The sequence below is a fragment of the Macaca nemestrina genome, chromosome 6, assembly GCF_043159975.1.
Source record: "Macaca nemestrina isolate mMacNem1 chromosome 6, mMacNem.hap1, whole genome shotgun sequence".
Classification (NCBI taxonomy): Eukaryota; Metazoa; Chordata; class Mammalia; order Primates; family Cercopithecidae; genus Macaca; species Macaca nemestrina.
The window spans coordinates 93,748,344-93,773,792 of record NC_092130.1 but is presented as its reverse complement, the minus strand read 5'-3'; the positions used below and the strand labels follow the sequence as shown (position 1 = coordinate 93,773,792).

At 34.8% G+C, this 25,449-nt stretch overlaps 1 protein-coding gene across 5 annotated transcripts in view; it reads left to right on the top strand.

Moving 5' to 3' along the window:
* The window catches only part of LOC105475044 (X-ray repair cross complementing 4), a 292,455-nt gene that overhangs the window by 186,719 nt on the left and 80,287 nt on the right, over positions 1-25,449 (top strand). For 4 of the 5 annotated variants that reach the window (XM_071098707.1, XM_071098710.1, XM_071098709.1 and 1 more), the window contains one exon: positions 1,366-1,513. The exons of the other annotated variant lie outside the window; for it this stretch is intronic. In XM_071098707.1, coding sequence (XP_070954808.1) covers positions 1,366-1,513 — 148 coding nt within the window. The remainder of the gene's footprint in view (positions 1-1,365; positions 1,514-25,449) is intronic. 5 annotated transcript variants of the gene reach the window in all.

Below are 25,449 nucleotides of genomic sequence, written 5' to 3'. Positions count from 1 at the left end.
AAAAGTCAACAAACGACAGATGCTGGAGAGTATGTGGAGAAATAGGAATGCTTTTACACTGTTGGTGGGAGTGCAACTTAGTTTAATCATTGTGGAAGACAGTGTGGTGATTCCTTAAGGATCTAGAACCAGAAATAGCATTTGACCCAGCAATCCCATTACTGGGTATATCCCCAAAGGATTATAAATCATTCTGCTATAAAGAAACATGCACATGTATGTTTATTGCAGCTCTGCTTACAATAGCAAAGACTTGGAACCAACCCAAATACCCATCAGTGATAGACTGGATAAAGAAAATATGTTACATATTACACCGTGGAATAGTAAGCAGCCATAAAAAAGGATGAGTTCATGTCCTTTGCAGGGACATGAATGAAGCTAAAAACCATCATTCTCAGCAAACTAACACAGGAACAGAAAACCAAACACTGCATGTTCTGCTTATAAGTGGGAGTTGAACAGCGAGAACACATGGACACAGGAATGGGAACATCACACACCAGGGCCTGTCGGTGGGTGAGGGGCAAGGGGATGGATAGCATTAGGAGAAATACCTAATATAGATGCCGGGTTGATGGGTGCAGCAAACCACCATGGTGCTTGTATACGTATGTAACAAACCTGCACATTCTGCACGTGTATCTCAGAACTTAAAATATAATAATAATAAAAAAATCAACGCAGTTTTGTCATTGTTGCTATGATTTCTAGTTACAGTCCTAATAAAAATACTAGCTCCATTAAATCTCCAAAAATACTTTCACCCAGCATCAAAGATCATTTTGATCGAATTATTCCATGTGTACAATATACATGATGTTTTGTTAGTAGTAAAGTATCACATGCCATCTAACTGACCTGATTCAACGAATCTGCATAAAGATTTGAAAGAGTAGTTTTGCTATATATATATATATATATATATATTTTTTTTTTTTTTTTTTTTTTTTTTTTGAGACGGAGTCTTGCTCTGTCACCCAGGCTGGAGTGCAGTGGCCGGATCTCAGCTCACTGCAAGCTCCGCCTCCCGGGTTTACGCCATTCTCCTGCCTCAGCCTCCCGAGTAGCTGGGACTACAGGCGCCCGCCACCTCGCCCGGCTATTTTTTTGTATTTTTTAGTAGAGACGGGGTTTCACTGTGTTAGCCGGGATCGTCTCTCGATCTCCTGACCTCGTGATCCGCCCATCTCGGCCTCCCAAAGTGCTGGGATTACAGGCTTGAGCCACCGCGCCCGGCCAGTTTTGCTGTATTTTAATTGTCACCTTACGTCAATGCTAAAACAGCAAGTTAATATTTTGCTCACAAATGATATGGATGTGCATAATTTTGTTGGGTCACATTCTCATCTCATTTTATTTTAGCTGCTGTAAGTAAAGATGATTCCATTATTTCAAGTCTTGATGTCATTGATATTGCGCCAAGTAGAAAAAGGAGACAGCGAATGCAAAAGAATCTTGGGACAGAACCTAAAATGGCTCCTCAGGAGCATCAGTTTCAAGAAAAGGAAAAGTAAGTCATTTTGTTCTTTGCCAAGAAGTGAGGTGACATTTTTGAAAATCTAACATATGATCTTAAAAATTATATTTTCATTTTGAACTTATTTAAAGTTATTTTTAAGAAAATGTGATTTTTGAATTGTAAAATGTTTGAATCAATATATTGTTTCTGGTATTTGGTTAATTTCTATTCATATTTAAAGCTGAAATGCTGAAAATGTAAGCAAAAATTTTTTTCTCATGGTTTTTATAGATTAATTAGAAACGGCATGTAGGATACTAAAAATATTAGAATCCAACTTGTGTTCAGTAAAGTGTTTCAATCTAATTTACTGCTTAAAAGAGACCCATATAGCATTCAAATTAGCCATTTAATTTGGTTATGCCTGGCATTTTTTTCAAGTAAAATGTCTCTTTCTCATCATCTGTTTATTTCTATCAAATTTTGGCATTGTATATTCTCACTGTTTTTCACTCTTTGGTTCTGATTACCCTGCATCAGCCTGTATTTCAATTTAGGTGTGATGAGTTGCAAAGTTGAAACACTTAATATTTCATTACAGCAAAACAATGAGCATTTATAAAGAATATTATCATTTGGGTGTGTGTATATATGCTCTGAGAATTTATTTTTTCTAAAGTTTTTGTTAATTCAGTAAGTAGTTATCAAATGATGATGCTGTAGCAGATGATTTTATAGTTCAGTGATTTTCACAGTATGGAATGAGGTTACCTGGGGTTTTCCAATGGCCCTTTCTAGGTGTCCATAAGGTCATCCCGTCTTAAATTCCATACCTGTGGGAGGCTGGATTTTCTTATATCCTTCAGTTAAAATAACATTTCACAGCTGACTGAATGCAGAAGCTAGTGAAAATCCAACTTTTCCATCAAACCAGCTATCAAACAGATTTGAAAAATATAAAACAAAGCCCTCATAACATTTTTTTCTGGAAAATATGTTTCATAAAGAATGTATTATTCATATTATCATATTCTGGATTTGTGTTATTTTTAAATGGAATAATGAATCTGTTTAAATTTTCTCAGGTTTAATTTTCAATATGGCAAATAGTCCACTTAAACTAAAATGTGGAGTCAAAATTCGAGACCCTCAAAAATTTTTTAAAGTATAAAGGGTTCCTGAGAGCAAAAAGCTTTAAAATTCTGTTATAGATAATAAGGATGCAAAGAAGCACAATTCATGCCATCAGGAAACTGGCAGCCTAGTGGGAACATGTTTTAGTTTCTAGCATATAAATGTTGTATAGTGGGATTATTTTGTCTATCACTGTGTTTTTATTCTCTCCACAATTGGCCTGATCTACATGTACTTAAAATTGCTATCTCTATACTATACTGGGTCCCTAATGTCTTTAGACAATATATGCAAAAACCCATAATGCACTAAATTATTTCTGGTTTGTGCTTACCATTTGAATTTATTCATAACTTATAACCCCTTGATAGAGCTCATAGAGTTCAAGGCATAGTGTGATCTCTTTTATATAGGGAACCAAAAATATTTTCAATTTACAAACATTGAAATAGCCAAACTATTCCTATGGATTAATATGGGAAAGAATAAAATTATAAGCAGTTTGAAACATTCCAGAAACTAAGTACTTCATTCAGTCAGTTAGTAGACAAGTGAGTAATGAGTTGAAATTGAATTATATGCCAGGCATAATATTGATCATGCTGAGGATCCCAGACAGTAGAAAATAGACACAGCTCCTGTCCTTATGGCACTTTCAGTCCAATTGTTTTGTCTGATAATGACTTCATGGTTTGAGGGAAGAAGGAAACATTGGTTTTATGTTGCAGAGCTGCATCTTAGATCTTTCCATTCTATGTGTGAACCAAAGGTAAGGTTTTGAGGTTGCTAACATTTTCTGAGTAAACTGTGTTGCTTAAGTGGGTTTCTGATATGCATGATACAGAGATGAAAGAAGTTTAGCTCTGAATCAAGACTAAATATTTTTATTTAGCTTTTTAATAAAGGTAACGTGTTTGTTTCTCCAAACATACAGACAGTTAATATTATGTTCCTTTTCTTTTCCATGTTTAGGTGATTGTGTCAGTGTTTATGTTGTATATTTTCACCATTTTAAAAGTTGACAAAGTTGATGTAAACCATAACAGCTTTTGGAAATGATCTGCTAATGATATCATTGTAAGCCCTTTAGGCAGACTGCCCCTGAGTAGAAATGAAAAACACCTGTTAGATGTCAGGGAGCATTTTAAAGATTAAGAGAAATTTAGTTTAGCATGTATCACTCAGATGTTGAGTGGTTGATACCCTACTGTATAATGCCTCCTCTTTTGCTCAAATAAAACAAAATGTTAAATTATGTATTTTTTTCTTATTTTTTATACTATAGGATTTTTTTCCATTTTGAATACAGGAGACTGAAATTTTATGCCTCTTAAAATTTTTAAATACTAGTTGTACTTTCCCAATTTTTTTAAATTAAGAAAAAGAAGCTTCTATAAAACAAAAGCAAAAATAAGCCTTAGCTCTTAAAAAAAACCTCAGAGTAAGACATTCTAGATTACTAATGGCTAGCCCTTATTTTATGTTTTAAAATTAAAACTGCTACATGTTTTCCTGCCTTCCTAAAGCATGATTTTTTTTCTCTGACAGCTGGTCATCAAAAACATAAACATCAATTAGGTTCACGTACTCTATATGTAGACTCACAAATAAACGCAGATGTGGTTAGTTTGCTACTTATGGGTGAAAATACATCAGTCCCTACCTCTAAACTTCAGTTTTCTAAGCCCTTCTGATTGCATGACCTTCAGTCCCTTCCAACATTCCCACCAGACATCTTACATGTGATTCCACTGTTTAGCTTTTCTATCTCTGCACCTCAAGAAAAAAGAAACAGAAGTAGGGGAAGGAGTGGTCATAAGTACTATGGCTTAAATATTTTGTGTGTGTGTGTGTGTGTGTACAATACTTTGTGCAAGTCATTTTACCTTTCCAAGGTTCAGTTTTCTCATCTAAAAATGAAAGGATTATACTAGATGATCTGTAAGATCCCTCTCAATATTTATAAATCTATTATGTATTTAACTGTTCACCGCTTTCAAAACATGAATATGATTTAGCAATAAAATACTTCCATATTTATTAACTATTATTGATTAAAATTCATGAAGCAATTAAAAATATGAAATATCCATGAGAAAAGTATTCATTTTTTAAATTTAACTGTTTATAGATATTTTACAATGTAACATTTTAAGTACTTTAGAAATGCCATAGGGTTATTTTGCATTCTGAGAAAAACTACTTATCTATAAAACAAAATCATAATAATTTTTACATTTAGTTGACCATTTATTGCGATCCTAAGTCATTGTTATAGTGACAAGGTATAGAACGAGAGAGAGATATAAAAATAAATCAGAATTTTGATAAGTGCTGTATATATTATCTCTCATTTAAATCTCACGCAAACCCTACAAGATAGGTATTAATTTATCCTTCTTACAGATGAAAAGCAACCAAGGCTCATAAAGATGTAGTTCTTTTGCCAGAGCAGCACAGCCAGTGTTTTATTCCAGAGTTTGTGCCTGGTTCACTTACTCAACTGGGTTTATAACCTTTTCAGAGACAAGGATATATACAAATAATTTTGTGCAAAGCAAGGGGGGTACATCAGTCATAAAGTTCTAAATTGAAATCTTTGGAATTGTGTTTCAGATTTGTAAGTGCACTATTATATGTGGGAATGGATTTTGGGCATTTTAGTTTATCTGAGAACCACTTTTTGGGGGGATGGGGAAGCTTTCCTTTTATTTTGACTCAATATACAGAGAGAAATGACTTTAGTTAATACCTGAAAGACTCTGCAAAGTTTTTAGCGACTTCAGAACAAATATAAATAGCTGTAAAAGGAATACAGATATAAAATAAATATAAATTATTAAATTCACAGAGCTTTATAATGAATTTTTTATTAATGTTGTATACTTTCAAAGTATCTGAACAAACCATGTCTATCAAATATAAAAGAAAATGTGTGGTAAAGTTGCTTTTACCAATAAAAATACTAAATAGTGAAATATAAAAAATAGTTTTCACAAGAAAATGTGTTTGAAAACTACCGTAGAAATATTTAACCACATTCTGGAAAATATTAACATATATTTATGTCATATTAAAGATGGAGAAGTGAGGCTGGGTGCGGTGGCCCACACCTGTAATCCCAGCACTTTGGGAGGCCGAGGTAGGCGGATCACAAGGTCAGGAGACTGAGACCATCCTGGCTAACACGGTGAAACCCTGTCTCTACTAAAAATACAAAAATTTAGCTGGGCGTGGTGGCGGGAGCCTGTAGTCCCAGCTACTTGGGAGGCTGAGGCAGGAGAGTGGCGTGAACCTGGGAGGCGGAGCTTGTAGTGAACCAAGATCGTGCCACTGCACTCCAGCCTGGGCGACAGAAGGAGACTCCATCTCAAAAAAAAAAAAAAAAAACACAATGATGGAGAAGGGAGCTCAAGCCCTGTGTAAGTGTATTTGTTTTTGAGAATAAGTATTCCTAAATTTTCAGGAATTAAGTTTAAGTAAAAGAGTGAAATGAGATAGTGATGACGCAGGTCTATTTTTTTCATTGGGATCCTTCTTTAGCTCCTCTCTATGGTGTAAAAAGACAATAGGTTTTTAGCTTTTTCCTCAAAACAGATGTAAAGTAGCAGCAAAGCAAAGGTGACCTCTCAGAGTGTTTGGGCTTTAAAACAAAATTTAATGAGTTGATAGAAACATGAATAGTGAGCAACTAAATATTGTTCATACAGGAAAAATTAGCACATTACTTGGGTTTTTTAAATAAATTGTGAAAGCTATCCTACAGATAATTTCTCAACAGATTGTCAAATGTTATCATTGGGCGATCTGACATATAAAGTAAAATGTTATCCTTATATGAAAGTAATGTTTCTGCAACCATGTAAGAAAAAATATTAAGAAAATTAGTAAGTTGAAATGCATTGTAATAGTCACAGTTTTATAATTGAATATTCCCATGTGGTTTGGAAGTTCTCTTAAAAAATGCCACTTCTAATGTCTTAAAACCATTTTGTAACCTGAGATAGATGTATTCTGTAAACCTCTAAGTTTACTCTAAAAAATAATGATACCATCTGAAGTGGAAGCTATGCAAATATTGACCCTATTCTGTTAAGTAATGTCACAAACTTATTGCGCACAGAAATTAAGTATTTATTGAACGTCACACAGCTAGTGAGTGATTTTAATTTAAACAATTTTTCAATGGATTAATGAATGACACACTTTTCAGTGTTTCTGAAAGAGAAAAAGAGACTGTCTTTACATGGACGAGCTATTTTAACTTGCCAAATTTAGCCATAAAACCAGTTTAATTATTACTATAGTGTAATTATCATCTTACAAATTAAACTGTTCAGCATTAACCAGCCACTACCATTTATAAAACTCTTTGACTATATGGTGTTCATCTTCAGTTTACTGTGCTAAAGAAAATAACACCTGCTTATAAAACTAGAAGTACATGAAATATACATTCTAAGTACATTCTATAGAAACAATTAGTGACTGTTTTTCAAGAGTTTTTGAAATTCTGAGTCCTTAAAGAATTTGTATGGGAACAAAGATTTTCTACCACACCCATCTTTCTTCTGTTCTTAGCCATGTTTAACTAGAAAAGATTAACCGAGAATAAATTATTACACAATTTTACTTCTTTTAGTGATAAGGAAAAGATTCCACAGAAAGTTTTGATTTTATAGTTCATGTCACCACAGCGTAATAACTAGTATATCTCATTAAATTCATCTAGGAAGCCTGGCTTCATTCATTATTTTCAATTCTAAACTTATGTAGGATTTCTAATACTTTTGGCAGTCCCTCACAATGTTATTTCCTCTGTAATTCCTACGATAACCTCTCAGTTGAGTTTGCATTGTAGGCCTACCACATGATTTCACATTGACTAAGGAAATCAACAGTAGACACTTTTTGTTGAGAAGCACAGAATTCTGACTATGGCTTCTCTCCCACTGCTAAGCAAACTATACACATTCCCTGAAATTATATAATTTATTCTGTATGAGAGAAAACAAGCATTAATCATATCATTACGTAGATATATAATCATAAACTTTTGAAGGAATTCAGGATTTAGGGGAAACACAGCAAAAAGGATATAGCTTGAAGAACCACCATTTGAACAATATCTGAAGGATAAAGAGGAGTGAAAGGGTACAGTAGGGAGTAGAGAGCAGCGTTCAGACAGGAAGCAGCCTGTGAACCTGTGCCCAGGTGGAATGTGTGAGTGTGATGAGAGTGGAGGGAGCACAGAAGAGAGGGCCTGAGATGAGTCTGAGGGGTACTGGGAGGCTAGACCAAGCAGGTTGTGTGGCCCATGTTGAGAATTCAGCTGTTCCTCAGGGACAGGAGAGCATTCCAGTTTTTCACATTTCAGAAAACTTTTCTTCTATTTTTCCTACCTTTTGATACTGCTTTTTAATTCTTGTTAAAAGTTATCAGATTGACTAGAAAACACTGATGTTTTGGTTTTTATTGCATCTTTTTAGATGTCAAAATTTTAAATGATCTAATGCTATTTTACTTAGTTTCTTTCTCTTTTTTTTTTTTTAACTGTACTTTCGAACTGCTTAATGTTGTCTAATTTTGAACTCTCAATAATAAAACTTTCTTTTTTTTTTGTAACACAGGAAACTAGAAAATTGAAAACATACTGAAACTTATGTGGAGTGCTCACTGGGATAATAGATTAAATTGGCATCTGTGAGCAGTCCTGAGGTGCAGAATTGTACTGCTATTTTGCCTTTTTTTGGTAAATATAAATGCTTTTCCTTAAGGAATATTTTTAGATCTTTGAAGATTTCTCACTTTTAGTAAGACTCTGAAATCCTTGAATCTGGTATATATGGATAAATATTCATTAAAAAAATTTAGTGTGGCTAATCCATACAATATGATTATACTCAGGAAACACTTATCCTGTTCTGTCAGCTAGCATCAACACCAAGAGTTATTCAGCCTAACCATATGCTGTACATTCCTTGTTATTTACTATCTTGCATCACTTGAAATCTTTATTTGTAGGGTTGTTTGGTGTGTCTTTTTATTTCTGTAGATTAAAATGAACCAGCTGACAAAGGTTGCAGAAACTATGAAATTACTTTCATATTTATATATAGTGTTTTAATATCAGGTAAAATCCTGAGTGTAAGCAAGAACATTACAAAATTACTTTCTATAAATTTATAGAGGCACAATGTGTATCTAAATAAAATAGCACTATATTTGGCCTTTATTAGGGACCTAGTTTAAAATTTTATTGAAGTCATGCTTTATATATATTCAACATAATCACCATGAAACATTTTTCACTTAAATCTTTTGATTTAGGATCTATTATTTCTTCCAGCAGTCTACAAAAGATAATACCATAGTCCCTCCTTATCTATAGTTTTATTTTCTGTGGTTTCAGTTACCCACAGTCAACCACAGTCTGAAAATATTAAATAGAAAATTCCAGAAACAAACAATTCATAAGTTTTATATTGTGTGCCATTCTAAGTAGCCTGATGAAATCTCACATTGTCCCACTCTGTCCTGCGGGAGATGTGAGTCATCCCTTTATCCAGTGTATCCACACTTTATATACTATCTACCCATTAGTGACTTAGTAGCTATCTCAGTTTTGAGATGGAAAACACATAGTATATATAGGGCTTGATAGTATCTGTGGTTTCTGGCATCCACTGAGGGCTTGGAATGTATCCCCCTAAGATAACAGGGGAGTACTGTACAAAAAGATCCTGCTCTGTTTGTATCAGTAAGTAAAATAATCTATTAATAGCATTATATTGGTGTGACCTAAAGCCAGTTGTGTCCAGGTATAGTAGATGGATTATTCTAACCAACTGATTAATTAATTAGTTACGTATTTAACCAAATTGGATCTATTTCCCAGTCTTACTGAAATTAGCAGCCAGGTAATAAAATCAACCAACTAATAGAATATTCAAATTAAACAATTTAATTATTATGCCCTTCACAGTTTTCATTCTATAGCACTATATAAAAGATAGGTACCCTAGAAAGAGTGCCATATTGAAATAAGCTTGGAAATTGCTACATACCATAGCTCCCAGAGTCCCATGTGCCCCAGCACCCAAAATTGGAGATTTATATTTTAAAGGCTCTCAGAAACCCCACAGTAAGTAATTCCTTTGACCTAGTTTAATTTCTCAAATGCCCTTAAGCTTGACATCCACATGCAATCTGCCTCCACTCACAATCAAAGTCCAAGAGATCATATTTTGCAGGGTACTGATTTAGCATATGGACCCTCAAAATTATTGAATATCAAGGATTTTTTAAGATATAAGGACATTTCAGCCATAATTATAGAATGTAAGGCATTAAAATGAATTACTGGAAAAAAAATGTTGGTGTATTCCCCCTCCCAATCCTAGTACTTAGGAAACTTCCTCCTTGTCCCACTGATGGCCCAGTTGAGAGTAGTAGGGTTATTTTCTAGAGAATTTCAGTGATTGGAATACATAAAGACCCCTAAAAGGAGCAGTTTAGCATCATCTCAGCTACAGGATAAGACCATTAGAGTAGTTTAGGCCCAAAGTACAATAAATACTTGTAGAGTCTTTTTTTTTTTTTTTTTTCTTTTTGAGACAAAGTCTCGCTCTGTCACCCAGGCTGGAGTGCAGTGGCGTGATCTCGGCTCACTGCAAGCTCCGCCTCCCGGGTTCACGCCATTCTCCTGCCTCAGCCTCCCAAGTAGCTGGGACTACAGGCGCCCATCACCACGCCCAGCTAATTTTTTGTATTTTTAGTAGACACGGGGTTTCACCATGTTAGCCAGCATGGTCTCCATCTCCTGACCTCGTGATCCGCCCATCTCGGCCTCCCAAAGTGCTGGGATTACAGGTGTGAGCCACCACGCCCGGCCACTTGTAGAGTCTTTAGATATTTTTATGCAGTCTTTGTTTCTGCAGGCTAGCAAGTAAAAATATATAGATTAACATCTTTCATACTGAAGTCTCAAACATGATTTAGTCTTCTGTGTGATGTGTCTCTTCTGAAAACACAAATCTTGAACATATTGTTCAACAAACTGAGAAATTTTAAATTCTAACTTTTCACAGATACTGGATGCTCCTTGAATTGTAGTGAAGGAGTTTTAGCTATGTGTTCTGAATCAACCATTTGAGTGGCTCCTTTAAGTCATTGTGTAGATGCAGAATTTCAAGTGAATACTGGATGCCAAAACAACACACACACCTTAGAGTGAGTTTTTCATTTAATTATCTAGGACTACACAATCTTATCACAGTCTTGTGGCTGCAAGGGGCAGAAAAATATGCAGCATATGTCAGCCCAGTATTTCCCCACCTCCATAGAGTGCAGTGGAGTATTGCACAGCTGCCACTGATACGGTTTGTATAAGGTATTGCCTTCCTGAACCTACAAAAGCTCAGTTCTTACTTTGTTGTGCCAGATGCTTACAGTATTATCCTTGAAGAAATTGCCCAATCCATGCACTTTTGTTTTGAGAAGTTATTATAAACATCAGAATTTTCATGGTTTCCTATTAAAGCTTTTCAGGGTCCTAAAGAGCTCATTTCCCCCCACAGTAACCCAGTTGCAGTCACATAGAATTTATGTGGCAATATTCACTCTTAATAAAGATTCTTCTTTTTAATGGAGTTTTGAAGAAAGTTATTTGTTTGCTTTCTGATATCTTCTTCCTATGTTTTTATTATTAATGTTATGAATTATAAAAATTAAAACAGTAAGGCCGGGTGCGGTGGCTCATGCCTGTAATCCCAGCACTTTGGGAGGCCCAGGTGGGCGGATCAGGAGGTTAGGAGATCGAGACCATCCTGACTAATACAGTGAAACCCCGTCTCTACTAAAATACAAAAAATTAGCCAGGCATGATGGTGGGCGCCTGTAGTCCGAGCTACTCGGGAGGCTGAGGCAGGAGAATGGCGTGAACCTGGGAGGCGGCGCTTGCAGTGAGCCAAGATCATGCCACTGCACTCCAGTCTGAGCGATAAAGCAAGACTGTCTCAACAACAACAAAAAAAAACAGTGAGGGGGTAAGAGTCTGCTATTAATTCATTTATTTTTTAATAAAATGAACTTTATTTTATTTGTTTCCCAATTATAAAAGCAGTTCATGCTCATTCCAGAAAAATCAGAAAACACACAGAAACAAAAGAATGAGCATATGGGAAACTCTGATCCCACTCACCAGGAGATGACCACCATTAAGACCTGGTACTCTGTGTCTTTGCAGATCCCTCTCTCTTCCACATTTCATTTACAAAACTAGGCGCACACCGGTTATGCTATAACCCACAACTTTTTTTTTCTTCCATTTAGCAATCAATATGGTGTAATGTGGGAGAAAAATAACATCTTTGAGAAACTATGTTTTAAAAGCAGTTGATTAATTTGAGATATGTAATAGTTTATATATAGAGTTACACATGGAATTACACATATATTACACATACGTGTACGTATGTTTTGCCAGAATTTCTCCAGGAAGGCTCTAACAATTTGTACTCTCACAACAGTGTTTGCCTTTTGGGTTTTTTATTTTTGTTGCTGTTTACCAATTCGTTTTAGAAATATATAGAGAGAGGGAGATGAAATTGCATGTGCCAACTTAAAATGTGGTAGTTGACCATCCCGTCTTTTCAAAAATAATTTATTTTCATACCTTGATTCTTAAACATTGCTAACAATGTATTCAAAGTTTAAATCTCAGAGTATTTGAAAATTATTTTTTAATTTAGCTGGATAATATAATAATCAGATTCAAATATCTAATTTTTGTCCGTCTTTGGTACCTGAACTTTAGACTTTTTAAATGTCAAATTAGGTACATAAAATGAATGTTCAATTACTATATATTTACTCTGGTCATCATGAGCAAACCTCATTTTTTACACAACTTTAATTTTATCATAATGTTTATCTTAGTTGCAAAAGTAAACACGGTGGTGGTTTTAAAACGAGATAGGTTTTTATTAGCTTCACTCTATGTTTACCTAACTGGTCAGGCTGCAGCTCTCACTTTGCTTGCTGCATATTTTGATTAATGGCCCCTTGGCCTTGTTCCAGAGTATACTGATTATGGTCAGTGCACTTCAAAGATGATTTATTAATTGTGTTTGTGACCCAAAATAATTAAATAAAGATTGATCATATGCATTATTATAGATTTGCCAATAAAATCAACAGTCACACTTTAAGAAAATGTTTGCCCGAAAGGATTTTTTAAATATACAAAAAGGACAAAATTTTTTTTTAAATGTATTCTGTATTAAAAACAGATTTATGGCCTCTTAAAGCATGATTATTAAATGTATCATAGGCTTGGTCTTGTAAGTGCATGAATTGTAAGTTCTACTTTAACATAATTTCAAGATAATATGTTTCATTGGAGCTTACATAGGTGTTTTAAAAAAATATTTCCATGTTTACAACTCACCCTGGGAACAACCTTTACTACAATTCCCCCAGGCTATTACATACATTTAAATCTTAAATTACTGACAGACTCAGATGTCTGTTTAAAAAAAAAAAAAGTGTTTATAGGAGGCTTTTATAATCTTTCCAAGTTTTAAGTAAAGGAGATTTATCATATGTTTCATATATGTTATACTCCTGTCATTTGAAAGACTGTGATACATAAAATTTCTCTAAATTTGCCTTGATAATTGTATTGTTTCAGGCATTTTAAGCACTCTACCAACATAGAATAATGTGTAAATATTCACTGTACATGGCCGGCAAAGTTATTAATCAAAGGAAATGACTCCTTGCTTATAATTTGTGGTTCAGTATTAAAGGAAAAATAGGAGGTATTTTTTTTGGTATACTTTACCCAAAATATACACTATAATGGTGAAATTCCATAACTTAAATCATCTAGTATGGTATGTGACTCAATGTGAAGTATTTGGTCCGTAGTAAAACATTATGAAATAAAATAAAATATTTTATCCCACTAGAAGTGTAGACTGTTTCATGTTGTCTGAAAAGTATAAACTAGTTATGCCAAAATAAGAAGATATGAACACCAAAAGTAACAGATGTCAGCAAATGGAAGAAAGAAATCAGATATGAGAATAAAAAATAAACCTCAGAAATTAAAAATATATAATGATCCATTAGTATTATTCAAGGACTTTGTTTGTTTTTGGAAAATTTTTACTAAAGGACAAAAGCACAAACATGCTTTGTTTAAACATCATTATTCAAAAATACTTTTAGTAAAATTTTAGGACATAATATTTTGTTTAATTGAAAATCTTTTACAATAACCTTGTTTCTAAACAATTCCTAAAACTTATATCTCTAGATCAAATATGTATATGTTACTTTGTAAAATGTTATTTTTGTAATAAATGAAGATAAATTACCAGTGTATTAGATAAAGCAGTGTTATTATTACCACCATTATTGAATGTTTGTATGGAGTCACTTCTAGAAATACAGAATAAGAAGTTGATACAGCCTCTGTCTTTGTCTTTGTATATGAATAGAACAATGAAGGAGGAGTAATGAATAGCACACATATGTTGTTTGCTTTTGGGCCACATTTCATTTTCTGACAAACTATCTTTAATATGTATATGGCTAACTGTAATATGTCTAGATTGTGCCGAATTCCATAGTAGGTATGAAAGCTATGAAATTTCAGAGGAAGGAGAGTTGCTAATCTTTTTGGAGGTATATGGAATAAGGAGATAGGATAAAATCAGAGAAGACTGACCAGAAGGAAGTGTTCTTTGAGTCTGGCTTTGGAGTTGAATGTTGTTTCCAAAGGCGTAAACACCTGAGGAGGTGTTATTTGAGTTTGGCTTTGAAGATGAATGTTATTTCTAAAGGCATAAACTGAAAGAAAGAGAGTTGTAATTGAACCCAATCCACAGCATCCCCCTATTTCTTTTAGTAAGAGAACTCCTTTCCACCACCTGCTCTATCCACAGAGTTTAACAGTGCATATGCCTACCAACCTAGAGGCTACAATTCCGAGCCTCACTAGCAGTGATGGGTGGCCATGTTGCAAAGCCATTGCTAATGAGATATAAATGGAAATGATATGGACAATTTGGGGATCTTGCCCATAAAATGATTGGATATACATTCCTATGTCTCTTTCTTTCTTCTCAGCCATCTTAACATTTAAGGAAACCATGGTAGGAGATGGGAAAGCAAGATAGGAGGAATCATAGTCCCTGGACAGTCTCAGGGAGCAGGGCAGCATACCCACCATGGACCACCCAGCTACCTCTGGACTGTTGCATGAGAAAAAGAAAAAGCCATGGTGGTGGTTTGTTTTTGTTTTGTTCTCTTTGTTAGAGAAATCTGGAATAGTCCCTTACTAAAAAGAAGGACTGTCCTGTCAGGGGAACAGCTTGTATAAAACAAATGCATGGAGAAAGAGTCTGAAAGATTGAGGACCAGTGCCTATATCATTGAGGTGCTTAGAAATATGAATAAAGCTGGCAAAGCAGGCAGAACATAGAGCACAAAGAGACTTAGATGCTAAACTTATTTATTTGGACTTCTTTTATGAATGCTACAGGGAACTGTTAAAAGGTTTTGAGTCAAATAGTGGCATAATGAACAGTGCTTTACAAAAATTTTCCTGGAAACCGTATATTGGATGGAAGGAAAGTTTATGGATTGGCAGTAAAGATAGGAGGATACTCTAGTAGTAATCCAGGAAGAGTTATCTGAAGAATAGTGACCGTAATTAGTGTAATAGTGAATGTGATTGGAAGGAACAGCAGGGATGAATTGAGAAACATTCGAGGTTGCTATCCTCTTACTACCAGAGATCTGGGAAGCCTCATCGGTTATTGAAAGCTATTTGGTAAACTTGGTCTTTACCAAATAAATCATCTCTCTTAATTTAGAAATCAGCCTACCACAAAAGATGGATAAACAAAACAAGTCATGGGGATTGACTTCTCAAAAGACTGGAAAAACTCCCTTTTCCATGCTGCTGTATTTATATACTCAAATATATAGATTGTGATGCGTTAATATTATATCATTTTACATCATTTCATTTATTTCACTATTGAACTTAATTGTACCTATAAGTAATTTATCAGCAAGCTTTCTTCAAATTGTGCTCTAAGAAGGGTTACTCAGGAAGGTGTATTGTAGCCTCTGAAAACCTTCCTTGTCATAGAGGTTCTTGTTTGCTCCAACCACAGGGAATATTTTCTCTGGACATGTGTTTTGATTGTGATCTGAAGGCATGGGGTTTCTCTTACTTGGGGATATATGATATTCTCCTTATGGAATACAGAGAAAATCAACTTTTTCACTGACACATTCTGTTATGGATATAGTGCTGATTTTAAAGAGTATTTTCCCTAGGACCATGATATATGATGTTCTAGAAATTTCCCAACTTTAGAGAATAAGATATGAATTGAACAAATCAATTTAGCAAACCAATGAAGTAATGAGATATTAATATAAAACCAAATGGACCTATATATCCCATTTCAAGGAAATCATGAAAATGATAATTTTCTATTTATTGAGGTTTATTTTGGGTTAAGCAATAAATGGCACCATATAAAACATAGAAACTGTTGGAGAACATTTTATCTGTTCTCAACTGCTATGTGGGCAAATAAGGCAGATGAAGATCTCAGTGTTCTCACTGAATAATAAGATGGTCTGTCAGGTCTCAAGTATATTTTTGGAGTCTTCCATTTAAGCTGTCAGGAACATACACCAATAACTTCCAGAAGAGGAAAACAAACCCGTCATAGGAATGAAAATTTGGCATTACACATTATCCTTAGACAATGGTTATAGGCCTCTGCCTTTTATCTCCACCTTAATATAGTAATGATGTACCTACTATGTGCCAAGCACTGTGTCCTATGCTGGGACTATAGCACCAAACGAAAGAGACCAGGTGCCTTCCCTCAAGGAGGATAGGATGTAATTTCAGAAACACACCAATAAATAATTGGTGTACAGTATGATAATGAGGCCACATGGTGTAATAGTTCTAAGTACATCTAGAATGCCCAATTAAAATGAATACTAGAGGGAGGCACAAATAACAAAGAAAAAAGTCGTTACTGTTTTTCATTAACCAAGGATGGGTGCACAGATAAGTAACTCTAGGTGAGAAAATATATTACATTTGATAGAGTTCAAAAAATAACCTGAAATTGGGAATTCGGTAAAAATAGACAGTTACAAAAAATAAAATATTATAAACTAGCATAACCTAACACATAGTAGATATTCAATAATTGCCAAGTAAGTGAAGTAACAAATGGACCTTTTGTATAATACAGGAAAGAAAATATTAAGTTGATCTAACCCAGCAGAGTCTTCCCCTTTTTGGAAAATGGTACTACATCTGTACTAGAGGTCCCCAACCTTTTTGGCATCAGGGACTGGTTTTGTGGAAGACAATTTTTCCATGGACCTGGGGTGGGTGGGGGGATGGTTTGGGGATGATTCAAGCACATTACATTTAGTGTGCACTTTATTTCTTTATTACATTGTAATATATAATGAAGTAATTATACAACTCACCATAATGTAGAATCAGTGGGAGTCCTGAGCTTATTTTCCTTTAACTGGATGGTCCCATTTGGGGGTGCTGGGAGACAGTGACAGATTATCAGGCATTAGATTCTCATAAGGAGAACACAACCTAGATCCCTCACATGCACAGTTCACAATAGGGTTTGTGCTCCCATGAGAATCTAATGCCGCTGCTGATCTAACAGGAGGTGGCGCTCAGGTGGTAATGTGAGTGATGGGAGGCAGCTGTAAATATAGATGAAGCTTACTTACTCACCCACCACTCATCTACTGCCATTCAGCCTGGTTCCTAATAGGCCATGGACCAGAGGTTGGGGATCACTGGGCTATACAGCAACTAAAGCCTGAAATTTAAGAGTTATCTTTAGCTTCTTGTTTTCTCTCACCCCTAGCTCTACTTCATTTGTCAGTCTCATACTTTATGCTTCTAAAATATCTTAGAATTTAATCTCATGTTTTCTATTTCTGCTGCCACTAACCTAGTCTAAGCTATGATCCTTTTGCATGCATGACTGTAACCTACTCCCTTTTTTCCCCATTTCTACTTCTCTGACCTCTAGACTGTTTTCCACATAGTGAACTTCTGAAAACACAAATTGGATTATATCTTTATACTTTTCCCTATGTCTCCAGACTTGCCATCCGTTTCCTAGAGTATTCCAGTGCGTTCCCATTGTACTTAGTCTTAACTCATTACCATAGGTTATGTACTCTGAATGATCTTCCCCCTGCATCATCCTGAAACAAATTGTGTGGTTTATTCATTTCTTTGGGAGAAAAAAAAAAAAAAAAAAAAAAAATATATATATATATATATATATATATATATGTATGTATGTTTGAGACAGATTCTCACTCTGTTGCCCAGGCTGGAGTGCAATGGCAAGATCTCGGCTCACTGCAATCTCTGCCTCCTAAGTTCAAGCAATTCTCCTGCCTCAGCCTCCTGAGTAGCTGGGACTACAGGTGCCTGCCACCATGCCCAGCTAATTTTTGTGTTTTTGTAAAGACGGTTTTGCCATATATTCAAAGACAGAAGGGGTTTTATTTAGCCCATTTAATCACCTACTAACTGAAATGCATTCCTGGATTGTCTTTCACAGTCACTGTGAACCTGATTGAAATTTTCTGCTGGTTAAAGTTACCCGAAATTTTGAAAATTCTTATTTCTCCTGATATTTATATTATTTTACTTAATTGCTTACTGCCTTTTGGCATCTTTTGAAACTTGAAAATTATTGTAATCCTGTCCTACATTTCAAATAATTTACAATGATAGGGAATTGAATTCAGTAACTCATTCTGAATGTTTGGAATATCATAGATTATTATATACTCTAAGAATCCTAAATTTATTACTAATTATACTCCTATTTGAATTACAAGCAATAAATGAAATAATGTCAATCTAAAATAGAATAAAGTCATTGTTTTTGTTTTGTTTTGTTTTGTCTACTTGTTTCACAAAAAATATTGGAATGGAATGTATTTATTATCTAATCCAAAATAATAATATATGGCACATAACCATTACATAAGTGCTTTGTGGGACAAAAAGGCATATTACTTTAAATGAAAGCCCATTTTACCTGGTAATGTCTACTCTTTCATCACAGTTTTGCCTTCTGTATTATATCAGATAAATCTACATTAAAGTCACTCATATAAAATAGAGTCATGTTGAATACATAAAATGTGTACAAATGCATCATATTCTCTCTGTTCCCCTCTCCTACATAAAAAAGGGGGAGGGAAGAGAGAGAGGAAAGGGAACAATTTAAATAGTGCTGGGCATTCTAGTCCAGCATATGCCCAGGAGTAGAAATGAAATGGGAAACATATATCTCCTTTCCCTAGCTGTTTGAATTCCCGCTATCTTTCTATTATGTGAGCACTACATTTAAAGATAAACCTGTACATGCAACTAAACACAAGGCAACCATGTAACATTTTCTACTGCTTCATGGAAAACAAATAGCCATAAATCCCAAAATAGGAGGAAACCTGTTGATCCTGGGGTGCTGGACCAATTGAAATTTGTATAACATGCTGGACATTAGTATTTTCCTAAGGAATTTTTCAGGATAATTTGATTTTCACATTAAGACCTACAATTAGAACTCTATCACTAAATTAGATATAATTCTATTTAACTTGAAGACCATTTTATACTCTGTATTTTTTCTTCTGCAAGCTAAAAGAGCCTAAGTTTGTAACATTTTTGTGTATAATATTGTTGTCACACATCAGTCTCTTAGTTGGATTTGCTTTTCACTTAATGCATATAATTTTCCAGTGTTCCATTAAACTCATGCCCCCCCCCCCAAATCCTGTTTATATCTCAGACATGGTGTGCTCTTTACAGAAAATAATGGGCTACTACACTTCTGTTAGTGTGGGGTGTTCCCTTGTTGTTACACCTTTTTTTAAAATTATTATGTATTATACTTTAAGTTCTGGGGTACATGTTCAGAGCATGCAGGTTTGGTACATCGGTATACATGTGCCATGGTGGTTTGTCACACTCATCAACCTGTCATCTAGGTGTTACGCTCCATATGCATTAGGTATTTGTCCTAATGCTCTCCCTTCTCTTTCCCCCCACCCCCCAAAAGGCTGTGGTATGTGATGTTCCCCTCCCAGTTTTTATGTGTTCTCATTGCTTAACTCCCACTTATGAGTCAGAACATGCAGTGTTTGGTTTTTCGTTCTTGTGTTAGTTTGCTGAAAATGATGGTTTCCAGCTTCATCCATGTCCCTGCAAAGGACATTAACTCCTTCTTTTTTTGTGGCTGCATAGTATTCCATGGTGTATATGTGCCACATTTTCTGTATCCATTCTATCATTGATGGGCATTTGGATTGGTTCCAAGTCTTTGCTATTGTAAATAGAGTTGCAATAAATGTACATGTGCATGTGTCTTTATAGTAGAATGATTTATAATCCTTTGGGTATATACCCAGTAATGGTATTGCTAGGTCAAATGGTATTTCTGGTTCTAGATCCTTGAGGAATCACCACACTGTCTTCCACAATGTTTGAACTAATTTACACTCCCACCAACAGTGTAAAAGCATTCCTATTCCTCCACATACTCTCCAACATCTGTTGTTTCCTGTCTTTTTAATGATCACCATGCTTACTGGCGTGAGATGGTATCTCATTGTGGTTTTGATTTGTATTTCTCTGATGATGATGCGCTTTTTTTCCTATGTTTGTTGGCCACATAAATGTCTTCTTTTGAGAAGTGTCTGTTCATATCCTTTGCCTACTTTTTGATGGAGTTGTTTTTTTCTTGTAAATTTGTTTAAGTTCCTTTCAGATTCTGGATATTAGACCTTTGTCAAATGGATAGATTGCAAAAATTTTCTCCCATTCTGTGGGTTGCCTGTTCACTCTGATGATAGTTTATTTTGCTGTCCAGAAGCTCTTTAGTTTAATTAGATCCCATTTGTTAATTTTGGCTTTTGTTGCAATTGCTTTTGGTATTTTAGTCATAAAGTCTTTGCCTACGTCCTGAATGGTATTGCCTAGATTTTCTTCTAGAGTTTTTATAGTTTTAGGTTTGACGTTTAAGTCTTTTAATCCATCTTGAGTTGATTTTGGTATAAGGTGTAAGGAAGGGGTCCAGTTTCAGTTTTCTGCATATGGCTATCCAGTTTTCCCAGCTCCATTTATTAAATAGGGCATGCTTTCCCCCTTGCTTGTTTTTGTTAAATTTGTCACAGATCACATGGTTGTAGATGTGTGATGTTATTTCTGAGGCCTCTGTTCTGTTCCATTGGTCTATGTATCTCTTTTGGTGCCAGTACCATGCTGTTTTGGTTACTGTAGCCTTGTAGTATAGTTAGCAGTCAGGTAGCGTGATGCCTCCAGCCTTGTTCTTTTTGCTTAGGATTGTCTTGGTTATATGGGCTCTTTTTTTTCTGTTGTTCCATGTGGCCATTACACCTTTTATTCCTGAGTTATCACTACTTTTCTAGTTGTAGATGCTGCTGCTCCTGTGTCAGGACTCACCACTATGTGAGCAAGCTACTTAATGAGTCTACGCCTCAATATTATAATTTATAAAATGGGAATAACAATACCTACCTCGTTAAAATTAAACAGATGACAATTATATTATGCCAGGCACATGATAAATGTTCAATATTGGTAAATGCCTCAACTCTTGTTCTTGTTCATTTTGTTTTCTCTTTCCAGTACTGAACTGTCTAGGTTTGAATGTAAATGTCTTCCAAGTCAGGTTAATTACTTGGGGAAAAATTACACTACAAAAGCATTTGTCTTTGTTATGTTTGATAATTTATAATCTGATGATTTTTATAGTCTGAAATTCCAGAATAATTACAAAGTATCAAGTGTTGTGTTATGTAACTTTTTTACCTTCCCTGCTCATGCCATGTACTTTGTGTATTTTGAAATCATAAGCATCTTTTCAACAAATATTTGCTGAGTACCTAATGTGAGCCAGACAGTGACTTAGGCACAGAAGAAAGAAGACATGGTGGTGAGCAAAACAGCTGAGATGATGTTTTAGTCGTGTGATACAAGTGAAAAAGAATAAATAAACATGGACACACTGTAAAATAATAAAGAAATATGCAAATATTTAAGGTGATGCAAAAGATAGTGATGAGGTGGTTCTTTTTTGTATAGAATGGTCAGGACATTGGCATTTCAGCTGAGCCTAAATGACAAGCAGACTTCCTGCAAAGATTGAAAGAAAGGTAATGCAAAGGCCCTTGGGCGAGCAAATCCATTGTATTGAAGGAGTAGAAATATGTAGTGGAAATGAGAGGGAGTGGTATGCGATGTATGTATCAATGAAATAAGCCTCAAGGGTCAATGGTCTTTAAATTTTATTCAAAGTATAAGGGTAAATTTTAAGGGCAATGACATTGACTGATGTTTGTTTTTAAAAGATTGCTATTAAAAGTATGTGTAAAATGGATTTGGAAGTAGGGAGTTATCACTGTGTGGCAAATGGATTTGGAAGTAGGGAGCTTGTGATCACAGACAGATCAGTTAGGAGGTTTTAACAGTAGTCCAAGTGGAAGTCAGTCTTAGAGTAGGCTAATAGAGGACCTAGTGAAGAATTCTTAGATCATGTATATGTTTTAGCAGTAAAGTCCCCAAGACTTGCTAGTAGGTTTGGTTTAGAATAAGGGAGAGAGAGGAATCAGAAGGATTCCTATGTTTTAGCTTGACAAACTGGGTAAATGGCGCAGCTTTCAGACATGGGAAGAACTGAGAAAGAAACAGCTTTGCAGTTCGTAAAAATAGATGGTTTTGTTTTGGCTAGGTTAGGTTTTAGAAATTTAACAGACATCACAGCAGAGATATCAAGATATATATGAATCTAGAATTCCTGCGATAAGTGAGGTATGGAGATAAAGATTGGAGAGTCCTAGACATTTTGGATTTATGAACGTGATTTTAAAGTGAGCACAGACAGCATAAGTGGCTGTTTTTCTTCAACAATGTGTGGATGGTTCCTAATGTGTAGATTTACACAGCAAATACAATGAAAGTAAAGAAAGGGATTATTGTGGTGTCAGATTTACATGCATGATTCTTTAATGCATCGTAGCATTTGTGGAAAAATGAATACAGTTGGTCTTTGAATAACTATTTTGTTGATTATACCTGGATTTGATACCCAGGTGATTCCTTCCTGGTCTCTTAACTCAATTTTAGTATGATCCCAGAACTGGATTTAAATACAGACAGTCCCTGATTTACAATGGCTTGACTTAGGATTTTTTGACTTTATGATGGTGCAAAAGCAATATACATTCAGTAGAAACTCTACCTTGAATTTGAATTTTGGTCTTTTCCTGGACTGGCGATATGTGGTACAATACTTTCTCAAGATGCTGAGCCAAATCATCTAACACAGAGCCTATTTTAATAATGAAGTGTTGAATAACTCATGTATTTTATTGAATACTGTACTGAAAGTGCTCTGAGCATGTCTAAGATAGGTTAGGCTAAGCCATGATGTTTGGTAGATGATATGGTTTCAATACTTGTTTCTTCCAAAATCCACGATAACATTTAATCCCAAATGTGTCAGTATTGAGAGGTGGGACCTTTAAGAGGTGATTGGGTTGTGAGGGCTTTACCTTCATGAAGGGATTAATCCATTCATTTATTAATGGATTCATCATTCATGGATTAATGCATTAATGGGTTATCATGGGAATGAGGCTGATGGCTTTATAAGAAGAAGAAGAGAAATCTGAGCTGGCATGCTCTGCCCCCTTGCCATGTGATGCCCTGAACAATCTCAGGATTCTACAGAGGCTTCACCCATAAGAATGGTCTCTCCAGATGTGGCCCCTCAACCTTAGACTTCCCAGGATCCAGAACTTTAATAAAGAAATTCCTTTTCTTTATAAGTTACCATTTCCTATTTAATATACCCAACCTAGTGTCTTTGTGTGTTTTCTATTGCTTATAACAGAATCTTGTTAGAATTTGTTGCTTATAATAGAATCTTGTTAGAATTTTTTACTTAGAACATTTTCAATTTGTGATGGTTTTATTAGGATGTAACCCATCATAAGTGAAGGAGCATCTATATATTTAGTATTAGAGGAAAGTTCTAAGAGGACATAATTAATTTACTTAAATCACACTTTATATTGAACTCATCTATCTATGTAGAATCAGTGAATCAAAAGAATTTGTTGGGAGCCTTTCAAGTTGTAGATTCTGATTTCATAGTTTAGTCAGGCAGAGAAAACAAAGATATGTGAAACCATAATAGAGCAATTATTTGGGTAACTGTGATAGTCATTAGTTCTGTTCACCAAATATTTCCAGCTCTCTGCCTTCTGGGCACATGATGAAATTGCAGTTCACAGCTATCATTGAGTAAGACTATATTAGTTCTTGCCAGCAAGTTTTGATTAAAAGTGACATGTGTGACTTCTGAGCCAGAGAACTTTCTTCTGCCATAGCAACTGGCAAAGTTGGTGGCTGCCCTGTCATCCTGGATCCTGGAGTAAAGAGACAGCACGGAGTGGAGCCCTCAGGCCGCCCATGATGGACATACAACAGAATGAAAAATTAAAGCTTTGTCATTTCAATCCACTGAGATGTTGGGGTATTAGTTACTGTATATAACCTGACCTATTCCAACTGATAGTTAGAACTATAGCATATTTTTAGCACCATCATACTCCTGTGTCCATTTAAAAATAAGAAACCATAAGACAACATTGGTTGAAAGTTTAAAATCATTACCATGAAGTGAATATTGACACCTTCACTGTAAGCAGTATAGTCAGAATCGTTGTTTAGCTACCTTGTTACAAATTTATAAGTATGTAACACATCTCTAAATGTTATAATCTGGGAATTTTTTTTTTTCTGTCTGTACCAGTGTGATTGTCTAGTACAGAAACTTTAGGATAGCTATACATTTTTTGATGTTTTTGCAAAAATAATTTAATATCTTGTTTAATAAAAATACAGCATTTTCATTTAATATCATGTTTAATAAAGAAAACAATATCTTGTTTAATAAAGCATTTAATATTTTGTTTAATAAAGAAAAATACATCATTTTCAAGCAGGTAGTAGGAGTAGATTTTATTATTTACAGAGCTGTTCAACAAATGCTCTTTTATAAGCTCATCAATTTACCAGACAAATGGAGTCAAGCTCCCATCCAGAGGTTAAGAGAGAAAACACTCAGAGGTTTCACATCACTTCACCCCACCTAATGACTTCACTTTCCATTTGATTTGTTGTCTGGCTCAGTTAATTATTGAACTAAAAAAATGTATTAACCAAATTGAAGCAGTAGTCTTCACTCCCACTAAATATGCAGAGATTAACCACAATGCAGATGATCTGGAAACATAAATTAATTTTAGTCATAGAATTTTTGAGGTAGAAATATAGTAAGAAAGACTTTTCTTTACTAAATATGTCAATATTTATGAAAAGTGATATATCTTTTATTTTGATATTAGATATATCAAAGTTGATATATCTAAATATATCAATATATCAAAAAGTGATAAAATAAGACAGATATCATTAAGTAGTGATATCTGTCTTAGTCCATTTTTACTGCAATAATAAAACACCATAGTCTGGGTCATTTATAGATAAATAGAAATTTACTTCTCATAGTTCTGAAGGCTGAAAAGTCTAAGATCAAGGTTCTGGCATTGTGTCTCATGAGGGCTTTCTTGCTGCATCCTCACAAAGTTAAAAAGGACAAATGCTATGTCTTCCCATGATGGAAGGCAGCAGCGCAAAAAAGGGCCTAAAC